The following is a 24111-nucleotide window of genomic DNA, read 5'->3' on the forward strand; positions in this document are numbered from 1 at the left end:
CAACTCATCCAAGTGATGACAAGTTTAATCCCAGTTTGTTACTGTATTGTTTGTGTTTTGTCAACTTCATATGATAGACTGGCTGGTCTGCAGTTGCCAAGATGATCTTCTTTGAAACAAGAAAATAACAATTATGATTTTTTCTTTCAGGCAACATGTCACCACCAAAACATGACAAGAAGTTTATTTTCTGTGTCTCCGCCATCTTCATCTTTCGCCCCAGACCCCAGGCCTCTGGAAGGCATCTCACTTAAATGTGGCTGTTTATCCATTTTTATGATTTTTGCCTATCCAATAGTTCAATTACTCTGTCTTTCATTTTGACATTAGACCATAAGACTATTAGGAGCAGAAATAGGCGGATAACCTCTCGAGTCTGCCCCATCATTTAATCATGTTGTGATCAAAAGATGCTCACAAACTCAAGCTAGCATGCTGGAACATCAGAACCATGCTAGACAAGGCTGACAGCCACCAACCTGAACGTCGGTCTGCCCTCATCGCACATGAACTCCTCAGACTTGACATCGACATAGCCGCTCTCAGTGAAGTCCGCCTGGCAGATGTAGGCAGCCTCCAAGAACGCGGCGCGGGCTACACACTCTACTGGTCTGGCAAGCCTTTGGATGAACGACGCCTATCTGGTGTAGGCTTCATGGTCAAGAGCTTCATTGCCTCCAAACTCGAAAACCTTCCGACAGGCCTCTCGGACCGAATCATGTCCATGCGACTCCCACTTCAAAACAAGCGTCACATCACCCTCATCAGTGTCTATGCTCCAACCCTCCAGGCGGAACCAGCAGAAAAGAACAAGTTCTACACCGACCTGCGCAACCTCATCCAACGTACCCCTACAGCCGACAAGGTTGTCATCCTGGGCGACTTCAACGCTCGTGTCGGCAAAGACTCAGAAACCTGGCCAGGAATCCTGGGCAAGCATGGCGTCGGCAAGTGCAACGACAATGGGCGCCTCCTGTTGGAGCTCTGCGCAGAACAGCGGCTTGTCATTACAAACACCCTTTTTCAGCAGAGGGACAGCCTTAAGACCACCTGGATGCATCCCCGATCCAAACACTGGCACCTCCTGGACTACATCCTGGTGCGAGAAAGTGACAAACAAGATGTGCTCCACACCAGGGTCATGCCTAGCGCGGAATGCCACACTGACCACCGGCTGGTTCGCTGCAAGCTCAACCTTCACTTCAAGCCAAAGCCCAGGAACAATAAAGCCCCCAGAAAGAGGTTCAATGTTGGAAAACTGCAGTCAGACGAAGCGAGAGGAAACTTCCAGGCAAACCTCAAAGCAAAGCTCGACGTTGCAACCCGCCTCACGGACCCGTCCCCTGAAACCCTCTGGGATCAGTTGAAGACTACCATACTGCAATCCACTGAAGAGGTACTGGGCTTCTCCTCCAGGAAAAACAAGGACTGGTTTGACGAAAACAGCCAGGAAATCCAGGAGCTGCTGGCAAAGAAGCGAGCTGCCCACCAGGCTCACCTTACAAAGCCGTCCTGTCCAGAGAAGAAACAAGCCTTCCGTCGCGCATGCAGCCATCTTCAGCGCAAACTCCGGGAGATCCAAAATGAGTGGTGGACTAGCCTCGCCAAACGAACACAGCTCAGCGTGGACATTGGCGACTTAAGGGGTTTCTACGAGGCTCTAAAGGCTGTGTACGGCCCCTCACCCCAAGTCCAAAGCCCGCTGCGCAGCTCAGACGGCAAAGTCCTCCTCAGCGACAAGATCTCCATCCTCAACCGATGGTCAGAACACTTCCAATCTCTTTTCAGTGCCAACCGCTCAGTCCAAGATTCCGCCCTGCTCCAGCTCCCTCAACAGCCCCTAAGGCTAGAGCTGGATGAGGTTCCCACCCTGGATGAGACATATAAGGCAATCGAACAACTGAAAAGTGGCAAAGCAGCAGGTATGGATGGAATCCCCCCAGAAGTCTGGAAGGCTGGCGGCAAAACTCTGCATGCCAAACTGCATGAGTTTTTCAAGCTTTGTTGGGACCAAGGTAAACTGCCTCAGGATCTTCGTGATGCCACCATCATCACCCTGTACAAAAACAAAGGCGAGAAATCAGACTGCTCAAACTACAGGGGAATCACGTTGCTCTCCATTGCAGGCAAAATCTTCGCTAGGATTCTACTAAATAGAATAATACCTAGTGTCGCCGAGAATATTCTCCCAGAATCACAGTGCGGCTTTCGCGCAAACAGAGGAACCACTGACATGGTCTTTGCCCTCAGACAGCTCCAAGAAAAGTGCAGAGAACAAAACAAAGGACTCTACATCACCTTTGTTGACCTCACCAAAGCCTTCGACACCGTGAGCAGGGAAGGGCTTTGGCAAATACTAGAGCGCATCGGATGTCCCCCAAAGTTCCTCAACATGATTATCCAACTGCACGAAAATCAACAAGGTCGGGTCAGATACAGCAATGAGCTCTCTGAACCCTTCTCCATTAACAATGGCGTGAAGCAAGGCTGTGTTCTCGCACCAACCCTCTTTTCAATCTTCTTCAGCATGATGCTGAACCAAGCCATGAAAGACCCCAACAATGAAGACGCTGTTTACATCCGGTACCGCACGGATGGCAGTCTCTTCAATCTGAGGCGCCTGCAAGCTAACACCAAGACACAAGAGAAACTTGTCCGTGAACTACTCTTTGCAGATGATGCCGCTTTAGTTGCCCATTCAGAGCCAGCTCTTCAGCGCTTGACGTCCTGCTTTGCGGAAACTGCCAAAATGTTTGGCCTGGAAGTCAGCCTGAAGAAAACTGAGGTCCTCCATCAGCCAGCTCCCCACCATGACTACCAGCCCCCCCACATCTCCATCGGGCACACAAAACTCAAAACGGTCAACCAGTTTACCTATCTCGGCTGCACCATTTCATCAGATGCAAGGATCGACAATGAGATAGACAACAGACTCGCCAAGGCAAATAGCGCCTTTGGAAGACTACACAAAAGAGTCTGGAAAAACAACCAACTGAAAAACCTCACAAAGATAAGCGTATACAGAGCCGTTGTCATACCCACACTCCTGTTCGGCTCCGAATCATGGGTCCTCTACCGGCACCACCTACGGCTCCTAGAACGCTTCCACCAGCGTTGTCTCCGCTCCATCCTCAACATCCATTGGAGCGCTTACACCCCTAACGTCGAAGTACTCGAGATGGCAGACGTCGACAGCATCGAGTCCACGCTGCTGAAGATCCAGCTGCGCTGGATGGGTCACGTCTCCAGAATGGAGGACCATCGCCTTCCCAAGATCGTATTATATGGCGAGCTCTCCACTGGCCACCGTGACAGAGGTGCACCAAAGAAAAGGTACAAGGACTGCCTAAAGAAATCTCTTGGTGCCTGCCACATTGACCACCGCCAGTGGGCTGATAACGCCTCAAACCGTGCAACTTGGCGCCTCACAGTTTGGCGGGCAGCAACCTCCTTTGAAGAAGACCGCAGAGCCCGCCTCACTGACAAAAGGCAAAGGAGGAAAAACCCAACACCCAACCCCAACCAACCTATTTTCCCTTGCAACCGCTGCAATCGTGTCTGCCTGTCCCGCATCGGACTTGTCAGCCACAAACGAGCCTGCAGCTGACGTGGACTTTTTACCCCCTCCATAAATCTTCGTCCGCGAAGCCAAGCCAAAGATCCATTTCCCCACTCAGCCCCACTGCCCGGCCATCTCCCCATAACCTGTGATTTGGTGCCCTGGCTATCAATCATCTGTCTTAAATACAGATAGTCCCCGACTTATGACCTATGTGACTTACAACTATCTGCACTCAAGTCCGAATTTAAAAAAAATGAAAAATATAAAATTTACGTGGTTTATGTTGTATTTGACAAACTATAACAGGGATACAGGTTATGCAAGAGTCAAAATGTGTGTAATTACTTTGTTAGTCTGTGTTCTGGGATCCTGGGGCTGGGCGTGGGCATCTTGATTCCTGTGCGAACGCGCAAGTCTTCGGTAGGTGCATGCACGGTGGGTTTGCATATTGGAGCTCAATTGACGCGTGCACAAGAGTTAAGCGCGCAAATTCTACATCATCGGTGCACTTAACTCTAACGCATGTGTCAAATAAACTCCAATATGCGAACCTACCGTGCATGTGTGGTGAGTTCGCGTATTGGTTTTCAGTTGGTGCATGAACAAGAGTTAAGGATGTGATTTCAATATTGTCAGGGTGCATAATTCTCACGCATGTGCCAACTGATCTACAATACGCAAACCTACCAAGGGTTTGTGCATGCGCCAACCAAAGACTCACATATGCACACAGGAATCAAGATGGCCACGCCCAGCCCCAGGATCCCAGAACGGTGACTAACAAGTTTAGCATGGACCAGAATGTGGAAAGATTCACCAAGGTTGATCAACAAATTCAGGAAGCTTTAAGTTGTTATTGTCAAATGTACAATGAAAAGAAAATTTAATTTAAAAGATTGCTTTAAGACTTTGGAACTCCATGTGCATGGGCACAATGTTGACTCACGTCTATTCCCAAGATACGACTGATTCTTCGGTCCCCATTATGGTTATAAGTCAGGAACTACCTGTATACCCAATAACTTTGCCTCCACAACCAGCTGTGACAAAAAATTCCAGATTCACCACCCTCTAGCTGAAGACATTGCTATACATCTCTATTGTAAGCAGACACCCTTCAATCCCGAAGTTGTGCCCCTTTGTCCTAGACTCTCCCACCATGGGAAACCACCTTTTTACATCTACTCTGTCTGCGTCTTTCAACATTTGAAATGTTTTCAGTGAGATCCCCCCTCATTCTCCTAAATTCCATCACATACAGGCCAAGCACTGTCAAATGGTCCTCATATGATAACCCTTTCACCCCAGCATCATCCTTGCAAACCTCCTTTGAACCCTCTCCAACGTCAACACTTCTTTTCTTAAATAAGGAACACCAAATTTCTTATAATACTCCAAATGAAGTCTCATCCGTGCCTGATAAAGCCTCAAATTCATATCCCTGATCTTATCTTCTTTTCCTCTTGAAATTAATGCCAGGATCGCTTTTGCCTTCTTCACCACCATCTCACCATGTGAGTTTATCCTGCACAAGGAGTGTCAGGTCCCTTTGCATCTGGGTATTTCAATTTTCTCCCCATTTACATTTCTGGTATTATCCGCCTTGGAAAAGACAGATGTACAATATTCATTTTGAACCTCTGCAATAAACTCTAGTTTTGTGAATAGATCTGTAATATGCCCCAACCCTGGTGTCCCTATTTATTCATTAATTGACTCTGGACGAATGTTAGATTCTCTTTTCTGTTTACTGCTCGGATAATCACATGTTCTGTCTTTATCTTTCCTCCACTAGGTAATAAACCTATTGACTTTGAAAGTTTTCCTGAAAAGATTCTCTCCTTTACACCATTTACCTTATTGTTGTTCCTACCAGCTGCTCAATATCATTCCTGCTAGTTGGTGACCTACAGAACCCATCCAGTAGTGTGTTGGCAGCTTGAGTATTTATTCATCAATGGTAAGTACAGATCAGTCCTTGAAAGGCAGGGACATGATGCCATAGAGTTCTACCGCATTGCAGCAGGCCCTTTGGTCCACCTTGTCCATGCTGACCAAGGTAGTCCCATTTGCCTCCACAACTGGTATTAAGATCACTGGCCGGTGGTTCCCTGGATTATCATGACAGTTTATTCAAAATAAAGACCCTCTAGTCTTCCGGAACCTCACCTATGCTCATCTATGATGCAAGTATCTCTGCCAGAGCTCCTGCAATCTCCCCACGACCTCCTAGAATACAGGGATTTATCCTCCTTAATTCCTTATAAGGCCTCCAGCACTTCCTCTTCTGTCACATGATTCTCTTCAGGACATGCTATTTACTTCCCCCAATTCCCTCACCTCCATGTCTTCCTCCACTGTGAAATCTTTCTCTTCAAGTCATTTTCTGCCACAACCGATACTGCTGCTTTTCTTTCCTTCTCTATCTTTCCTGAGTCTGAGAATACGTTACACTCCATCCTCCCCTCCTTGAGGTACTTGTCATGATTGCCAGGTCTTCATATTTTCATGTAGTACGTTACACCTCCAGCTCACCGATGTTGCAATACATTTAAACATGTGTGCTGTAAAGTGGTCGTACACTTTCTCATGCAGTACACAAACGTGCTGGAGAAACCCAGCAGGTTATGCAGCATCCATAGGGAATAAAGGGTAACTAACGTTTTGGGCCTGCGTCCTTAATCTCACACCCTCTTTGTTTAAAGTGATATAATATTGTAGTATTTCTTACACTCATTCTTTCTGTATGTCCCAAAACTTTACACATCATTTTTCTTCCATTAAAGGTACTCAACCACCAAATTAATTGAAACCTTTCCCACAACAACTGACATTGCAAAGGGCTTGAGGAAATAAAAATCATAATATGCCCTTAATTACATGGACAAGTCAGTAATCACGACGGAGGACTTCAAATAACAAGCGCATGCAAATTGAGATTAAAACTGTCAGGAATAATAAAGGGATGCCAGCTACTATATTTGGAGAGAAATAGTAAACATTGTGAAATAAATGTACAGACAGGATCAGCAAGCAATTGGATTCATCCCTGGAGTGGGAATGAGGGAGATCAATCTATAGAAAGAAGTAATCTATCAACAGAAACAATATTGCACAGGCAGAGTAGTCAATCAATGGACAGACACCAGAGGGAACAGATGGAAGTAGTTAATATTGATTAACTTATTTTCAAATTAGATACATTTCTTTCATATAATAACATTTGAGGATTGAGTATATGCGTAATTTGAGATTTGACATAGTCAGCATAATGTGCCTGAGGGAGAAAAGTTGGCCACTTTCATCACTGTATCACCTGACTACCAATATAGCTTTGCAACAGGCAGCTTTTATTTTCTCTGAGGGACTTGGTGAATTTCATGTTCTAAAAGTTTAAATAATTTGAAATTTCTTTTCTTTTCCATTTGTTATATGGGGAATTGATAATGTCTTTTCTCCAAACCTATTTTTTTAGACATACAACACGGTAACAGGCCCTTTCGGCCCACGAGCTCGTGACGCCTACACCCCGGTACGTTTTGGAAGTGGGAGGAAACTAAGCACCCAGAGGAAACCTACAAAGACGTGGAGAGAACGTATAAATTCCTTACAGACAAAGTCGGGTTTTAATCTAATCACTGGGGCTGAAACAGCGTTGAGCTAACTGCTACACTAACAATGTACTTATGTTCTTAAGTACACTGCATTTTCAAAAATTGACAACAAAATAGGTAACTACTGCTATTTTGGCAGATGCAGTCAGACATGCAGCGTTACAATCCCAAGGAGACATTCTCGGTTCAAATCTCACGTACTGTACAAAAGGAAATTAATGCTCAGCTATCCCTATAGAGGATTTCCACTTACTTGTGCTTCACCTAACTAGGTCCCACTGAGTAACATAAAGGCCAGCAGACCCAGGTTCATTGGCAAAATGCTCATAAGGTGGAATGTGATGTGTCCATGGAAATGATTATGTTAATATAAAATAACTTGATCCATAGGGGTTTTAAATATGTGGGAGAGAGCACAAAATAAATGATTTCTGGTGATAACTCATTCACATTGTTGGTTCTGAGTAAGATTACTAAAGATGAAAGTACCTGTTGCAGAGAAAATGGATGAAGCAGAGCTTGTTTATTTAACTTTGCATGGCCCAAAATTGATTTTACCTGGACTGATCTCAGCAGGGATCATTTCCAGCGAAATCATTACCTTAGTGAGATTGGACTGTCAGAACCCACACCGACTTGCTCGAGAATTGGTTGGGTATGGAATGACCACCATAGTTTTAACTACGTTCTGACTGAAAGTGAACTTTCCACATCAGGAAAATAGCTGTTGTTTGACAATCATAAAAATAGCAAGGTGCATAAGCTATTGAAATCCCTAGAGGGATATGAATTAAAGGGCCCCTATTTTAATGGATGTTTTCATCACGTTATCTGTCATATTCCAATGGTCAAGATATTTTTTAGACGTACAGCATAACAGGCCATTTCAGCCCATGAGTCCTTGCCACCCAATTTACACACAATTAACCTACAACCCCCTAGTATGTTTCGAACAGTGGGAGGAAACTGGAGCCCCCAGGGAAAACTCATGCAGACATGGGGAGAACGTGTACACTCATTACAGACAGTGCGGGATTTGAACCCAAGTCCCGATGCACAGCCATTTTACTCTGTGTTAGTTTTAGAACCGAGATCATAGAACAACCTACAGTATATAAACCTACTCATCATCAATCAAGTCTTCCCTCTCTCATAGCCATAACCCTCCATTCTTCAATCATCTGTGTGCCTATCTAAGAGTCTTTTAAATATCTCTATTATATAAGTCTCCACCACTCTCTACAGCACTGCATTCAGGGCACCCACCACTCTCTGTGTGATTGACAGCAATAGTTTTATTTTGTGCTCATTTATGCATCTTGCTTTAATCCTTGCTTGCTGGCCACGGTATTGTCAGCCCGGGGCATGAGACTCTGCCAGGGCATGAGGTAGCTATTACAGTGTACACTGTGCCTCCTCCCAGGCATTTTGTCTTATCATAATGGCAGCAGACCTGTGGCTGAGGAGAGGTCCTCTAAGTCTGACAACCTTCTCTGCATCGAATGAAGAAAAACAGCATTCACAACATTCCCTGCAGCTTCTGTCGAGGAAAACTTAACTCCAGATTTAAGCTCCTGCCCCTGCCCCTGCCCTGAAAAACAATTTTATTTTCAAGAAGGAACCAGACTGCTGTAAGCCATTTTATTGTGCACCAAACCAGGCCCAATCCAATTTCTCTCCATAGCTTTTCAAGGAACAATTTTGCACCAATGTTATTTCAAGTCAAGTCAAATACGTGTACAACCCGACAAAAACAGCGTTCTCCAGTCTTCGGTGTAAAACATTCAGACACATGACCAGACATAACTTACATACCAACAATATGCAGGACAAGTATTCATATATACAAATAAATTGTTTCATAAATAGAGTCTCGGATGGTGAGTGTGAGCAGTTCCTTTCGTCATTCAGCCTGGTGGTGCTGGCTCTGATCCTCTTTCCTGACGGAAGCAGCTGAAAGGGAGGGCTATTCAATTACTTTGTGCTCTTTCTTCAGACAATGATCCTGGTAGATAACATTGATTGGGGGTGGGGTGTGGGGGGGGGGGGGGGGGAAGGAGGGAGACTCCAGTGATCATCTCTGCCAACTGACTTTCAATCCATTTCTTGGTAGCAACCTTACCACACTGTGATGCAGCCGGCCTAGTGTTCTCAATAGAGCTCCTGCAGAAGGCTGACAAGATGGCGGCCGGTAGCCTTGCCCACTTCAGTCTTCTCAGGAAGTGCAGTTGTTGTTGGGCCTTCCTGACAAGTGTGGAGATGTTGTGTGACCATGATTTTTCCTGTTGCACAAGTTTCCTAACTTCTATGGATTCTGCATTTATCCAGACCCGTCCTGAGGGTTCTGTAATTAGCCACATTGGAACCATCTGAGTTCTGCACCACGAATAGTAGGGGTTTGTAGGATTTACATTCAGTTAGTGATGATTTACACATGGACAATAGTATTAATGTTCCACTGACTGAGAAGGAATAATTAGCCCAGACCCTTGTTGATCCTCACTACCATCCATTAGAGAGTGATAGCTGGTAAGAAAAAGGTTGGTTTATATTGATTCTCCCAACCCCACAGCACCAGGAGCATTCCCTGATAGATAGTAGCCTACCCATAGGTGGCTGCACCAGGACTCAGAGGGCCAGGATGTGCCACCACCCAGTAGAACAAAGTGCAGCAGCGAAGGAATTGTGAAGAGATGCAGGAGAGGAATGCAACAAGAAAATCTGCAGATGCTAGGGTTTAGTGCAGTACAGGGGTGCAGTGCTGCAGGAGCTCACAGGAGTGCCACTCTGGCACCTCAGGGGGCAGCTCCAGTACTTCCTTGTTGTCATTTTTTGTGGGCTCCTGCACCTAAATAATTAGCACTGCACCACTGGTGCAGTACGCAAAAGCGCTGGAGAAACTCAGCAGGTCATGCAGCATCCAAAGGTAGTAAATGGCAGTCGACATTTCGCACCTGAGCTCCTCATCAGGAATGTGCAATATTTTAGATAATCCTGGCATAAACTGCAGGAGAAAAATGTGGTATGGAACTCTTCTTCTCCTGTGGGTTTATCATGATTCTCCCTGTAACTCCACTCCCATCCCAACATCATTGAGCACGGCCTTTGCCCAGTTGTGTTCAGTAACTGTATTGTTCCACTGACTGAGAAGGAATAACTGTGTTGCAAGTTCTCCCTGTGTTCCAGTGCATTTCTTCTAGGTGCTCTAATTTCCTTCTACATTCCAGTGACATATAGTTTGGTAGGTTAACTAGCCACTGTAAATCACTCCCAGGGTAGAATCTGGGGGGAGTTTATGAGAGTGTATGGAGAGTAAGATTGAAAAATGTCTACAAGGATTCTAAACTGGCCATGGGAGGCCAGTGTAATCACATCAACAAAAGATTTCTGCAGAAAAACATCACTGAGCATAAGCCAATTGGGCAGCTCTGAACAGAATGTCCTTGAGACTCTATGGAAATTGGATACAGTGGATCCCACTGGATCATTCTCCAAGCAGATGGTCAAAGCCTTTTGGAATGCCTCCTTTCCAGAGCTTCCACAAGCACAAACCCCTTTCTTGGCTTGTGGAGAGAAGAGCCTTCCTGTCAGCTCCTACAAGGACATTCAGACCTTAATCCCACTGCACACTGCCCTAACAATGGTTGTAGAAAGGGCAGGCATCCACCTCCTTGTAGATTTCGTATTTCCCAACAAGGTTTCAAAAGGGCCTTTGATGAAGGTTCTCCTGAGCAGCTGGTATAACTCAATACTCTGTGCTCCATGCTCTAAACCCGGGGATGCTTACTGAAGGCAAACACCCACTGCTGCTGGAAAATCATCAATTCTGTGAAAGATGAAGTTTGGTCTGCCCAAATCTTGTTGGTCTTCTTGTGCAAGGAACAGTCATCAACTGAATGCAGTCATTTGGAGTATTCCAAGTCACAGGATTATATGCTGAGGGACATACTGAAGCTCAATGAAGCCACTACTAAGCTTATTTCACGATATAGTTATTACAGTGAATAAATAATGGCATCTCCAATTTGCATGTCTGTACATTTTTGGAAACAACAGAGAGTTGTCCTGAAGTCCCCTGGGGCTACTGTGAACATTAGTGTTGAAAGGTCATATGAAAGCACAAAGACAAAAGTGATAGTTTCCCACTATACTTATTTCCCAGGAAAGTGTGCCTCATGAAATAAATGCTTTGGCCACCTTCCGGAACTAAGTGGCAAAGCTGGATATTTTCTTGGTGAGAATTCAACTAACCAGGATTATCTTTGAAGTAAGCAAGAAAATATGCAGATGCTTGGGTCTCGTGCAGAACACAAAAGTGCTGGAGAAACTCAGCACTTCTTGTCCATTCCTGATGAAAAGCTCAGGCCTGAAACATCGACTACATTTTGCTTCCAATGGACGCTGTGTGACCTGCTGAGTTTCTCCAGTGCTTTTGTGCACAGCATCAGAGTGTTTTTCCAGTCCTGTCACTAAGTGTGTGCAGCCATTAACCAGCAGAGTCCAGGCACCTATGGGGATTGGTAGATGCCAAATAAGTGAATTTGCCGGTTGCTTGAGGCTGCCAGATGCTTGAATTCTGGGTAACAAGAATTTTACTGTATTTGATTAGGTTGGCCAAGAGTGTCTACTCACTGAATCTAGCTCTCATAAAACATTTTGGACTAGAGTTCATTCATCAATGCCTGAACAGTACCCTTTCTGTTTGGTGGCAGGGAACAATGCTTTCCCCTAGGAAACTTGCACACAATTCTATAAAATGTATTTGTGTCGCTTTATTTGTTCTGGATGAGCTTGCAGATTGCAGAGCAGATTTGCCAGGGACGTTCTGCGGATGAGTTGAAGTACCCTTTGTCATTTGGTTAACAGAGACGCAGAGCGTGCTGTAAATAATACATGGGAATGGAGAGGAAGCATACAGAATATTCCTGCCCCTGATATTTGCTGGGCAATTTTTAAATCACTACAGTCAATTTTCTTTTGGGGAGGGCAATCACCTTTACAGCTGCGACAATCCTGGCATAGATCGATGCTGTCCCTGACCCACAGTGAATGACAGTAGGAGGGGCAAAAATGTGGCTGATACTGGGTTTGGAAGGCTTGAAGCTGAAACATTGCTGGTAATACCTAACATTAATTCACAGATGCTTCCTAACCTGTTGACCATTTCCAAACCTTTGGATGAAGAGTTTGTGGCTGAAACATTCACTCTGTTTCTCTTTTCATAAGTGTTTTTGGCACATTTTGCCCTTGTTTTACAAAAAAATTCCTAGAAAAGCAAATGGCAAGATAGGAATGTTGATCTACTGGTTACCTGCTTTGCCATGGGAAGACTGGTCAGGCTGCTGAGGTTGCTGGCATCAGTGAAGACCATCGTCTGTGGGAAAAGGCTGGTGTGGTACTGAGACAGTTCTGGCTTGTGGCTGTAAACAGCTGTGTTAAAGAAAAGAGTCCTTTAGTAATTCTCACACCAAGTATCTATTCTCATCAGCACTGCTTCAGAGGTGGCTTTGTCCTTATCTGTTAAATCTACCAGTCTTCCACAGGTGTTGCAATTCTCCAGGGTTCTCTTGGCATCTTGGGATATTGCTTCAGGAGTAGGGAGGTTATCACAGTGTTTGCTCTCCTTTATTTTATTTGAACACCCTTTATGTTAAATAAGGCACACTTTCCTGGGAAATAAGTATAGTGGGAAACTATCACTTTTGTCTTTGTGCCTTCATATGACCTTTCAACACTAATGTTCACTCTAATTTGAGAGGCCACTCACACTCTAGTTTGAGAGGCCACTCACACTCTAATTTGAGAGGCCACTCACACTCTAATTTGAGAGGCCACTCACACTCTAGTTTGAGAGGCCACTCACACTCTAGTTTGAGAGGCCACTCACACTCTAGTTTGAGAGGCCACTCACACTCTAGTTTGAGAGGCCAATCACACTCTAGTTTGAGAGGCCACTCACACTCTAGTTTGAGAGGCCACTCACACTCTAGTTTGAGAGGCCACTCACACTCTAGTTTGAGAGGCCACTCACACTCTAGTTTGAGAGGCCACTCACACTCTAGTTTGAGAGGCCACTCACACTCTAGTTTGAGAGGCCACTCACACTCTAGTTTGAGAGGCCACTCACACTCTAGTTTGAGAGGCCACTCACACTCTAGTTTGAGAGGCCTCTCACACTCTAGTTTGAGAGGCCACTCACACTCTAGTTTGAGAGGCCACTCACGCTCTAATTTGAAAGGCCACTCACACTCTGACCTTTTTTGCTGTTGCCCCTTGTACAGTGAGATTCAGTGTATACTGATGGATCAGCTCCTCATTTTCCAACTCAGCACTCGATAGCTCTTGGAATTCACTGTTGAATACAACATTATCAAAAAATCCCCAGGTTTTTCACTTTGTGTCAGAACTGATGAAAGGATATAGTCTTAAAATTAAAAAAAATCTGCAGATATTGGAAATCTGAAATAGAAAGAGAAAATGCTGGAAACACTCAACAGGTCAAGAAGTATCTGAGAGACAAAATTAATATCTCACGCCAAAAACCTTTCTTCAGAAATGGAAAGACAAAGGGTCTTCAGGCTGAAACATTAACTCTGCCTCATGCTCTCCTGATCCTCCCTGACTCAATGAGTGTTTCCAACATTTCCTGCCTTTATACAGATTTCTATGATCTGCAGTTTTTTTTTGGTTTGGCTAGCAACCACCTCTCACTCAATGTCACCAAGAGCAATGAGCTGATTGTCGATTTTATGAAAGGAAAACCAGAGGTGTACAATCCAGTGATCATTAGGGGATCAGGGGTGGAGAAGGCGAGCAAATTTAAATGCCTGGGAGTCACTATCTCACAGGACCTTTGCTGGACCCAATCTACTAAGGTCATTGTAAAGAAAGTAAGTCAGAGCCTCTATTTCCTCAGGGGTTTGCAGAGGTTCAGTATGTCATTGGAAACCTTGGGAAACTTCTACAGATGTACAGTGGAAAGTGTGCTAACTGGTATGGGGACTAATACCACGAGCATAAAGCCCTGCAATAAACAGTGGACATAGCCCAGTACATCAGTACAGGCAAAACTCTCCCCATTACTGAGAACGTCTACAGGGGGCGCTGCTGTCAGAGAGAAGCAGCAATCATCAAGGATCCACACTACCCAACACTCTCTGTTCTTGCTGCTGCCATCAGGAAAGAGGTAGAGGTGCCACAAGGCTCACACCACCAGGTTCAGGAACAGCTGCTACCCTCCACCATCAGACTCCTCAACAATAAACTCAATCGGGGACTCATTTAAGGGCTCTTACTATGCACATTATTTATTAACAATTTTTTTTTCTATATTGCACAATCAATCTATTTAGATTTCTTTCTTTGTTTATATTTCTTTCTTTTGCATATGTATCTTTTTCTGGAGTACAGTTTGCAATTACTGATAACTAGAAATTCTGTCTGGTCCACAGAAAGAAGAATCTCTGGGTTATATGTGATGTAATGCATGCACTCTGACAATAAATTTCAACTTTAAACTTCGGATTTTCTTTCAATCGAAATATCAGATTTGGGATAAAAGTGCCGTAATGATAAGCAAAGCCATGATGAAAAGTTGTGATGACAGGGTTCGCTCACTTCATACAGGCCACTGTGTTGCTCTCTCACCATTTTCCTGAGTCTGCTTTCCTTCCACCTAGAGTAGGAAATACAACAGGCATCCAGGCCCATTTTCTCCTTATCGCCATCTAAAGGGAAGGAGGGATTCAGCCTCAACACAGAGGAAGAAGGAGAAGAGCGAGGTAACAGGAGCCAAATGGAAGAAGCAGGAGGTGGAGAGATGGAGCAAGACCACAGAGAGGGTGTTCAGGAATGGTGGGGCACAGTGTCTGAACTTGCACTGACTGCATAACAAGATTACCTTAACTGTAGCATTAGGAAAATTAGCGCGGCTGCACTCCCCTGTCAGTGCAGCTTTTCTATTCTCTTTATACATATGTTGCTGAGTGTGTGCTTAAGGTAGAGAGATTGTTAAGGAGACCAGTGACCTCCAGGCTTCACATCACTCAGTCGCTAGTCCCTAGGTAATAGCAAGCAGTTAATGGTCCATCCTGGCAAACAGACTGTATTTCAAATGCAATCGAGAATTACAGGAAAATAATTGTTATTCCATGTAGTATTATTAATCTCTAAAGTGTATTTAAAATGTCAAGCCTCCCCTGGCATTCTGTATTAAGAGCTTCAAAGCCACTTTAGAAATCTACAGGGAGCCCTGCAGAGATCACCAGGTTAATGTAGAAAATATTTTTTTCCATAATTTATCAACACATTTGGCAAACACAGAAAAAAAACTCAGTCAGTACAGAAAATAAACCAAGCAATGTACAGAACTTTGGGACTAGAAACAGGTTTAAGGGACCCATTTACATCACCGTGACGTCAGGTACAACTTACGAGATAGGCCATGATGATTTCAGATAAAAATAAGAATTAGTGACCTGGAGCACATGGAAGTTGGACAATATTGATAAATGTGTCAATAAATGCTGCAAAGCCCCTCGCTGGTTCGCCACTGTGGTCACCATCCTTGGGATCATCTCCTCTTCTTCTCCCTCTTGATGGTGGGGATGTTCTCCCTGTTACTGATGCCCTGCACCAGTCCACTGCTCCTCCGGAGTCTGCAACCCCTCAAGGCTACTGCTGAACACTGGCACCGCCATCTTGGGCCCAGACCCAAGGGTCGCAGTGATATACCATCAATCACCCAGGAGACTATTGTGGAGAAACCAATAGGCTTTAATTCACTTAAGAACATAGCATGTCAGCTGCCCTGCACTGAGTTTCAGGGGGCTATGAAACGGCCACAGATACAACCGGCCAATGGGCATGCTTGACTATTACAGTAGTTTACTACAATTACCCCTTGTTTTTAAAAAGAGTCCTGGGGGGTGAAGTGGAACTTACAACGGTTACAATTTAAAAGTCATAAGTTCAGCCTATCAGGTGGTCTGGCCATTTGCTGGGACTGTGGTAGAACCAGTTGCGGCTTCAGTGCAGCAGTGGAGTCCTGGACGGTCTCAGGCACCTGTTTGTATCCATCAGTATTGTGCTGATGAGTAGGCGCCATGCCTGGTGTACCCTCCCTTGGGGCAGAGCCAGGATATGAGAGATCGGGTGCATAGCGTGCGTTCAATGGTGAGGAGGGTGTGGGGTGATTAGCAGAAGTCTCAGGGTCCCTATTGGAAATGATGTCCTCTTGTCCATCTGGATATGCCACTTAGGTTGGATCACAGACTGGAGGTGGCATGAAGGAGGTGGACCCTTTTGACAAATGGGTCAAATTTATGGTTCCTCACATGCCTCCGGAGCATGACAGGCCCAGGGACATTAGCCATGCTAGTAGTGTGGTCCCAGTTGCAGATTTCCTGGGGAATTGTAGCGTTAGTGGCGGTGTTGAGTCCTGACGATAGCATTCAAGATGATGGCCTCCACGGATCGCACATGGCGCTACTGTCCCCAGGTGATGGCGGTGTTGCAGAAGATGGTCCCCACAACCCACTGCTGCAAGGAAAGGTTTGGACTTGCACATTTTGGCATAGTGGCCCTTCTTTCCACAGCTGGAGCAGATCGAATCCTTTGCTGGATAGCATTGCCCAGGCTGCAGAAGTAGCACTTTGGGGGTTCCTGGAACACTGCAACTGTGGTCCAGCTGGTGGCCAGGAAATACATGTGGCATGGATTGCTGAAACAGGTCAGCGGGTGGGTGAAGGCGTGTATGCAGTCCCAAACAACCAAGTACAGCAGCACACCAAGACCCCACCTCAGCACTTCAAGCCCGCAGATTGAAGGTTCGATCATATCTAAGTAGACATAGTAGGACCCTTGCTGGTATCCCAGGGTTTTCACTATCTGTTTACGATGGTTGACCACTTCTCCAGGTGGCTGGAAGCAGTCCTGCTGGCAGACACGTCCACAACCTCCCTTGCCAGCCTGTGGGGTGCCCAGCTGCATAGCACAACTACCCACAGTCCAATGGGTTGGTGGAGCGCTTCAATAGGCACCTCAAAACCGCACTCATGACCAGACTCTAAGGACCCAACTGGGTAGAGGAACTACCATGGGCACTGCTGGGGATCCTCACGGCACCCAAGGAGGACCTCAATACCTCTTTGGCCGAACTCATCTATGGAGCTCCACTGGTGGTCCTGGGAGAATTCGTACCATCCCCAGGCAGACAGCAGGTCAACTCTGCAGCCTTCCTCAGCAGGCTAAGGGAAAGAGTCGGCAACCTGACCCCGATTCCACCTTCCAGGCACAGACACGCGAGTACTGTGAGTATGGTTTCTTTTGCAGGGGTCCACATTGTCCACCATTCAGAGGCCATACAAGGGTCCATCTGGGTCATCTGCAACAATGGGGCCACATTTGAGCTGGAGGTCGGAGGCAAGACGGAGGTCTTCACTACGGACAGGCTGAAGCTGGCACACCTGGACCCAGCACTACGGCAAGGAGGCAGACCACCAAAGGATCCAGAGACTTTGCCTCTGGGCACCAAGGACAATAACAAGGACAATACTGCTGTTTCTGGATAGGGGGAGGGGTGTCATGTGGCAGCCCACTGTAGCGGCGATCAAGCCGGCACTCCAGGTGGCGAATGCAACCAAAGGCCAGCAGCCTGCGCAGCGGCACTGGCCCCAACAAGTGAACCGGCGGGTGAATGGTAAGGACAGCTAAAAGGCCAGCGACTCTAAAATGGCACTGGCCTTGCTGCGCAGCCAACAGACAAGGACAGTACACAAGGAAGAAGGGCATTGTTATTCAGGAAAGTATCTGCGCACAGGAAACCCACTTTTGTTATGCATGTTGTGACGTCAGCTAACGGGGGCCATGGCAGGAACAGTGCAAGTATAAAAGTCAGGTCTGAGCCCTAATAACACTCAGAGCTTAACCTGACTACACTAGGTGTGCGTGTCTTCTTTTGAGTAGCGTGTGGCTACAAGTGAATATTTACATATGCAGATAATATGAACGGTATTGAGAGCACAGAATTCCTAAATTGCACTGAACAGAACTATTTTAGCCAGTATATAGCAAGTATAATTAAAATGCAGGTGAAATTCTGGATGTAATTTCAGGGAATGAAGTTGGGCAAGTGAAAAAGACATTTGCAGAACAGCATTTTTATAATTCCACTTAATTTTGTGCAGTGTGGAAAACAACCCGCAATAAAGATTCTAAACTGGGACAACTCCAGTTGTTACTAGACTGACAGAGGGACTGGAAGCAGCTATTTGCAGTTCATCAGGCCTGGATGGCATTCAAGAAGCAGATACCAAAAAGAAAAAGAATGTGAGTGTCACATCTGCAGCCTCCTGAAAGATGAGACTGAAAGAGTGTGAGATAAGGCAAAAAAAAAGAACCTTCATTTTAATTCATCAATGGCTGCATCAGGTAGACTGGAACATGATAGAAAATGTAGGAGTGCAATTAAAAATTGGGAAAACAAAGATATTCATGAAAGATACAAGTACTACAAATAGTCGGGAAAGCAAAGAAATATTCTCATTATTGTTTGGGAAACTAGAACACAATAGTAGGAAGGTTTTGCTTCAGTTATATAAGGCATTGATGAGATCATATATGGGGTACTGATGTGCAGTCTTGTGTCTTTATTCAGGGAAGGATTTTAATGCAATAGAATAGTTCAGAGACAGTTTACTTGACTAATAACTGGAATGGGTAGCTTGATGATTGACAAAAAAACATTTGGACAGGCCAGGCTTATATCTGCTAGAATTTGAAAAAGTGAAAGGGGCTTGTTTGATACAGGATCCTGGGAGTATGGTCCCTGTTTCAGATTTCCTGGGGAATTGTAGAGTTAGTGGCGGTGTTGAGTCCTGACGATGGCATTCAAGATGATGGCCTCCACGGATCGCATATGGCGCTACTATGGCGGTGCTGCAGAAGACGGTCCCCACGATCCACTGTTGCAAGGAAAGGTTTGGACTTGCACACTTTGGCGTAGTGGCCCTTCTTTCCACAGCTGGAGCAGATCGAATCCTTTGCTGGATAGCATTGCCCAGGCTGCAGAAGTCTGATTGGGTGCGTGTAGAGAGAATGCTTTTGCTTGTGGAAAAACCTAGAACTGGGATCACTTTTTAAAAATACATGGGAGCTCCTAAAGACAGAGATGAAGCAATTTTTATTCTCAGAAAGTTTTAAGGGAGCACAGAATTTTAATGGTATAGAGAGCACAGAATTCCTAAATTGCACTTAGCAGAACTATTTTAGTTAGTACATACCAAAAGAAAATTATAAGGAAAGTCTAAATCATGTAAATGCAAGTTGGTTTAACTTTGTGAATGGACATAACATTTATTATTTAAATGGCGAGCGATTGAAGCATGCTGCCTTGCAGAAAGATTTAGGAGTGTTTGTGCATAAATCGCAAAAGGTTGGTTTGCAGGTGCAGCAGGCTATCAAGAAGGCAAATGAAACGTTGGCCTTCATTGCTGGAGGGATTGAATTTAGGAGCAGGGAGGTTATGCTGCAACTGAACAAGGTACTGGTGAGGCCACATCTGGAGTACTATGTGCAGTTCTGGTTTCTTTACTTGAGGAAGGATGTACTGGCTTTGGAGGCTGTGCAGAGGATGTTCACCAGGTTGATTCCAGAGATGAGGGGGTTAGTCTTCAAGATTGAGTTGTCTGGGAATGTACTCGCTGGAATTTAGAGAAATGAGTGGGGATCTTATAGAAATATATAAAATGATGAAAGACAAAGATAAGATTGAGGTACGCAAGTTGTTTCCATTGGTTGGAGTGACTCAAACTAGGGGACATAGCCACAAGATTCAGGGTAGTAGATTTAGGGCGATGATGAGGGGAACTGCTTTTGCCAGAGGGTGGTGAATCTGTGGAATTCACTGCCCATTGAAGCAGTGGAGGCTACCTCAGGAAATAGATTTAAGACAACGTTGATAAGATTTTTACAAATTTGGGGAATTAAAGGTTATGGGGTAAAGGACGGTAGGTGGAGATGAGCCAATCATCAGATCAGCCATGATCTCACTGAAGGCGGAGCAGGGTCAACGGGCTGGATGGCCTCCTCCTGCTCTTATTTCTTATGTTCTTATATGATTGGAATTTATTCCAACGGACAGCATAAACTTACATTTGGAAGATACAGGTTAAGCAGGGCCAATGAACATGGATCTGAAAAAGGTATGTACTGTCTGTTTAACATGATTGGATCTTCAAGCAGGTAACTAGGAGGATTGAGGAGGGATATATATTTTAGATGGTCCACCTAGATTGTCTATCCTCACTTATACAAACTAGAATTGTATTCACTGGAGTTTAGAAGGTCACTGGTCTTATAATTGAAATTTTGAAGATATTAATGGGTTCGATTGATTCAATAGATTGAATTTTTTTTAATAACTTGAGCAACTTTGTCACATTTGTTTAAAACTTAGAATGTGATGCTTAAAGAGAAAGATTGGGAAATATTTCAAAAAACAAAATAGTACAAAATAGGGTTGGGTATGTTAGAGTGGGGCATTAGTGAGAGGGACCAACTTGCTCACAGTGGGGGTTTAGCATGATCCGACCTGTCGACCGGGTTTGGGGGGGGTGGGGCTGATATTGAGGCCATTTCTCCGACATGGGACAGGAGGCTGCTCTTTTCATTACACTTGACGCACGCTAGGGACACAGCTGGAGAGTCGTTAGCGTGCGTCAACCTAGACGCTACTAACACAGGACGGAGTGGGGCGGGTCTGATGGCCAAGGATGGCTGCGACCGTATGGAGGGGGGGCACAGCATCTCATTTGGTGGGGGGGGAGAAATGGCACCTCGTTTGGGGGTGCAATGTCTACGGATGACTCCCCTAGGTGCTGACCCTGGATAAATGACTATGTTTTGACAATCAGCATCACATCATCCTTCATACAACTGAAGCTTTTCCTACCACAAAAATCTATTTACATTTCTTTAAAATAAGTTGAGGAAGAATCGTGGTGGTTTTTTTATTGCTGAATGTTGAGACATCTTAGAAGGTTCTGCTCAAAGTGGTGTTGGAAACGGTATCAAAAGGGGAACTTGAGAATGTTTTCTTAGAAGATTTGGCAGAGATACATGGGGCTTCATGGCTTCATCCACAAATCTATTCGGAGAGTGAAACAGAGGTATAGGAAACTAAACCAACTCCAACTGACCTACAGCAACTCCTTTTTCTGCAGTCGAAAGAGATGTATATGAGAAAGGTTCTCCAAGAGGCAGAGTAGCTGGCAAGCTATTCACCTCAGAGTTCCAATCCAGAGTCCACACAGTGGAGCAAGATTTGATGTGCTCACAATTCTTCTTCCAAAAGGTTCAGAGGGAGCTCAGTGATCCACAGCCTTAAGGAAAAGGACAGCTCAGTCACACCCTTGCAGACAGCCATACAGAGGATCTGCAGAACCTTTTATGCCAAACTGTTCGACACTAAGGCTACAGACAGAATGGCCTCCCAAAACTTCATGAGTCTGTCACAGAGGCCTTAGATGAGAGTCTGGACCAGCCAATTACCCTGGGGGAGCTGATGGACTCCATCCATTCTTTTGTGTTGAATAAGACTACCAGAAGTGATGGTTTACCAGTTGAAAAGTACTCGTCTCTGCAAATCTGGGTAGGCTTGGACATGCTGGAAATATATAACGCTATGCTCCTGGCAGGCAGCATGTGACACTCCATGATGAAGGGCATTAACACCCTCAAGGGGGAGAAAGAGGATATCAGGATATAATCGTTAAATGTTGACTACAAAATCCTGTCCAAAGCCATTGACAATTGAGTTAAGTCTACACTGGGGCAGATGATCCACCCAGGCCAACCTGCACAGTTCTGGGCAGAATGATCTCTGACAGCCTTGCGCTGCTCAGTGATACCATCATCTTCATGCAGGACAGCAAATCTGAAGGCTTTTGACTGGATATCACTCAGGTACATGATGAATGTGCTTTCCAAATTGGACTTAGGGGACAGAATCCAAAATTGGATTAAAGTGCTCTGCACAGACATTTGCAGTGCAGTCCAAATCAATTGGCGAGAAATAGACAACTTTCCAATCAAGTCTGGAGTAAGGGTTCAGAGCTCTTTGCTGAATCCATCAGGAAGGCGGAGGGAAAAAGAGGATTAATGTTGCTAGGCAATGGAGGCACTCAGGTCAAGACCAGCCTGTAGATGGATGACGTCACCATCTTCTGCTTGGACACACGATCGGTCTGCAGATTGATCAGCATCAGCGGCCAGTTTGAGTTGGCATCAGGTTCCAGGGTCAACCAGAAGAAGACTGAGGAAATGCTCTTCGGTAACTGATTTGACCAGTCCACCAACCCCTCTATAGTCAGATCTGAATTCCTGAAGGTGTTGGGGATCTGGTTTGGAGGAGTCAAGGCATGCAGCAAGAATTGGTCAGATAGGATTGCATGGGTCCACCAAAAATTAGACATGGCTCTTCCTCTCAATAACAGGAAAGAACCTGGTCATCAGATATGACATGCTCTTAGTACTGCTGCATATCCCCCGCACCTCCATTCTGGTAGTCACCAGGTCAATTCTTGCATTCATATGTGGATTGAAAATAGAAAGGTTGCAAAGGGTCGCCACATACAAGTCGCTAGACAATGGGGGCATGGGCGTACCCAGCATGGCCCTCACCTTCATGTGCGGCTGCATCAGGCTGTGCGTCGAACCAAAGTACAAGGGCACCAAGTGCTGCCATGTGGTGACTTCTACCTGTCACAGGTATTGTGAACATTGGGTCTGGCCCCATTCTCGTGCAATATCCCAGTCAGCTGGACTTTTCCACACCACTTATTCTTCATGGAAATCTTTTTCTAGACAAACACCTTTAACCACAAGGCCATCAGGCAGTGGTCAGCACAGAACGTCCTGCAGACATTGAGAGATGAGGACTCGATTGGAAAGATGGGGTGGTTCCCTAAAATAAGCGTCCAAGCCATCTTGCAAATGCCTCATCGCTAGGGCTCACAAGCAAGCACCAGGACTTGGCCAGGCTGACAGTGAGAGGATAACTCAACCCGGTATCAGATCCTTCCTGCACAACCGGAAGATCTGTGATAGTACAGACCTATCACCAATGTATATAGTTACAGTATCTAGAGTGTAATGACTGTGCTTACAGCGATTGGCTGAGCTTAACCACGCCTACTGCCTGGGCCTTAAAGGGTTGTGTCCCTAGTTAGGTCGGATCATTCCGGACTGGTCGGCCACCTGTGCCTCGACGCAAGCACGAGCCGGGCATGAACTCTGTTCATTGGTTGATCGTACAGTTCGTTCAGTACCTTTATGGCTGCGGTGTAAGTGGTCTCATCCTGGATGTTCTCATAGACTCTCAAGGACACCATAGACAGCAATGCTGTTAGACGCTGGTTATCCTCCTCCACCTCAATGAGGCTTAGGAAGTTTTCAAAGTTCATCAGCCAGAACTTAAAGGCTTTGAAGGCTGTAGCTGACTGTGGGTCGATGTCAAGTTTTTCTGGCTGAGTCAGACGCTCCATCCCTTTTTAAAAAAATTATTTTTGCTAATAAAATTGTAGAGCTCGTCGAAAGAACCAAAGACTTGTTGATCCAAACCAAGGCTTTTATTAGCAAAAGACAGGAGCTCTTCACAGGTGGCCGACCAGTCCGGAATGATCCGACCTGGCTAGGGACACAACCCTTTAAGGCCCAGACAGTAGGCGTGGCTAAGCTCTCAGCCAATCGCTGTAAGCACAGTCATTACACTCTAGATACTGTAACTATATACATTGGTGATAGGTCTGTACTATCACAAGATCACACCATGCACGCTGTCCTCAAGATGACTTCTTTCCACGGGAAGTGAGAAACCTGAACGACCAAAGGAACTGCTTACACTATCCATCCGAGACTTACATATTCATGAAACAA

At 45.4% G+C, this 24111-nt stretch overlaps 2 protein-coding genes across 6 annotated transcripts in view; one reads left to right on the top strand and one right to left on the bottom strand.

The window, feature by feature from the left end:
- The window catches only part of c4h12orf43 (chromosome 4 C12orf43 homolog), a 109157-nt gene extending 99975 nt beyond the window's left edge, over nucleotides 1-9182 (top strand). The window contains exon 6 of the mRNA XM_069932954.1: nucleotides 7038-9182. Within this exon, the coding sequence (XP_069789055.1) occupies nucleotides 7038-7053 (16 nt within the window). The 3' untranslated portion in view covers nucleotides 7054-9182. The remainder of the gene's footprint in view (nucleotides 1-7037) is intronic.
- hnf1a (HNF1 homeobox a) overlaps nucleotides 1-24111 on the bottom strand; it is a 379757-nt gene that overhangs the window by 37210 nt on the left and 318436 nt on the right. For all 5 annotated transcript variants that reach the window (XM_069932935.1, XM_069932934.1, XM_069932931.1 and 2 more), the window contains one exon: nucleotides 12488-12606. In XM_069932935.1, the coding sequence (XP_069789036.1) occupies nucleotides 12488-12606 (119 nt within the window). The remainder of the gene's footprint in view (nucleotides 1-12487; nucleotides 12607-24111) is intronic.

The sequence above is a fragment of the Narcine bancroftii genome, chromosome 4 (genome assembly GCF_036971445.1).
Source record: "Narcine bancroftii isolate sNarBan1 chromosome 4, sNarBan1.hap1, whole genome shotgun sequence".
Taxonomy (NCBI): domain Eukaryota; kingdom Metazoa; phylum Chordata; class Chondrichthyes; order Torpediniformes; family Narcinidae; genus Narcine; species Narcine bancroftii.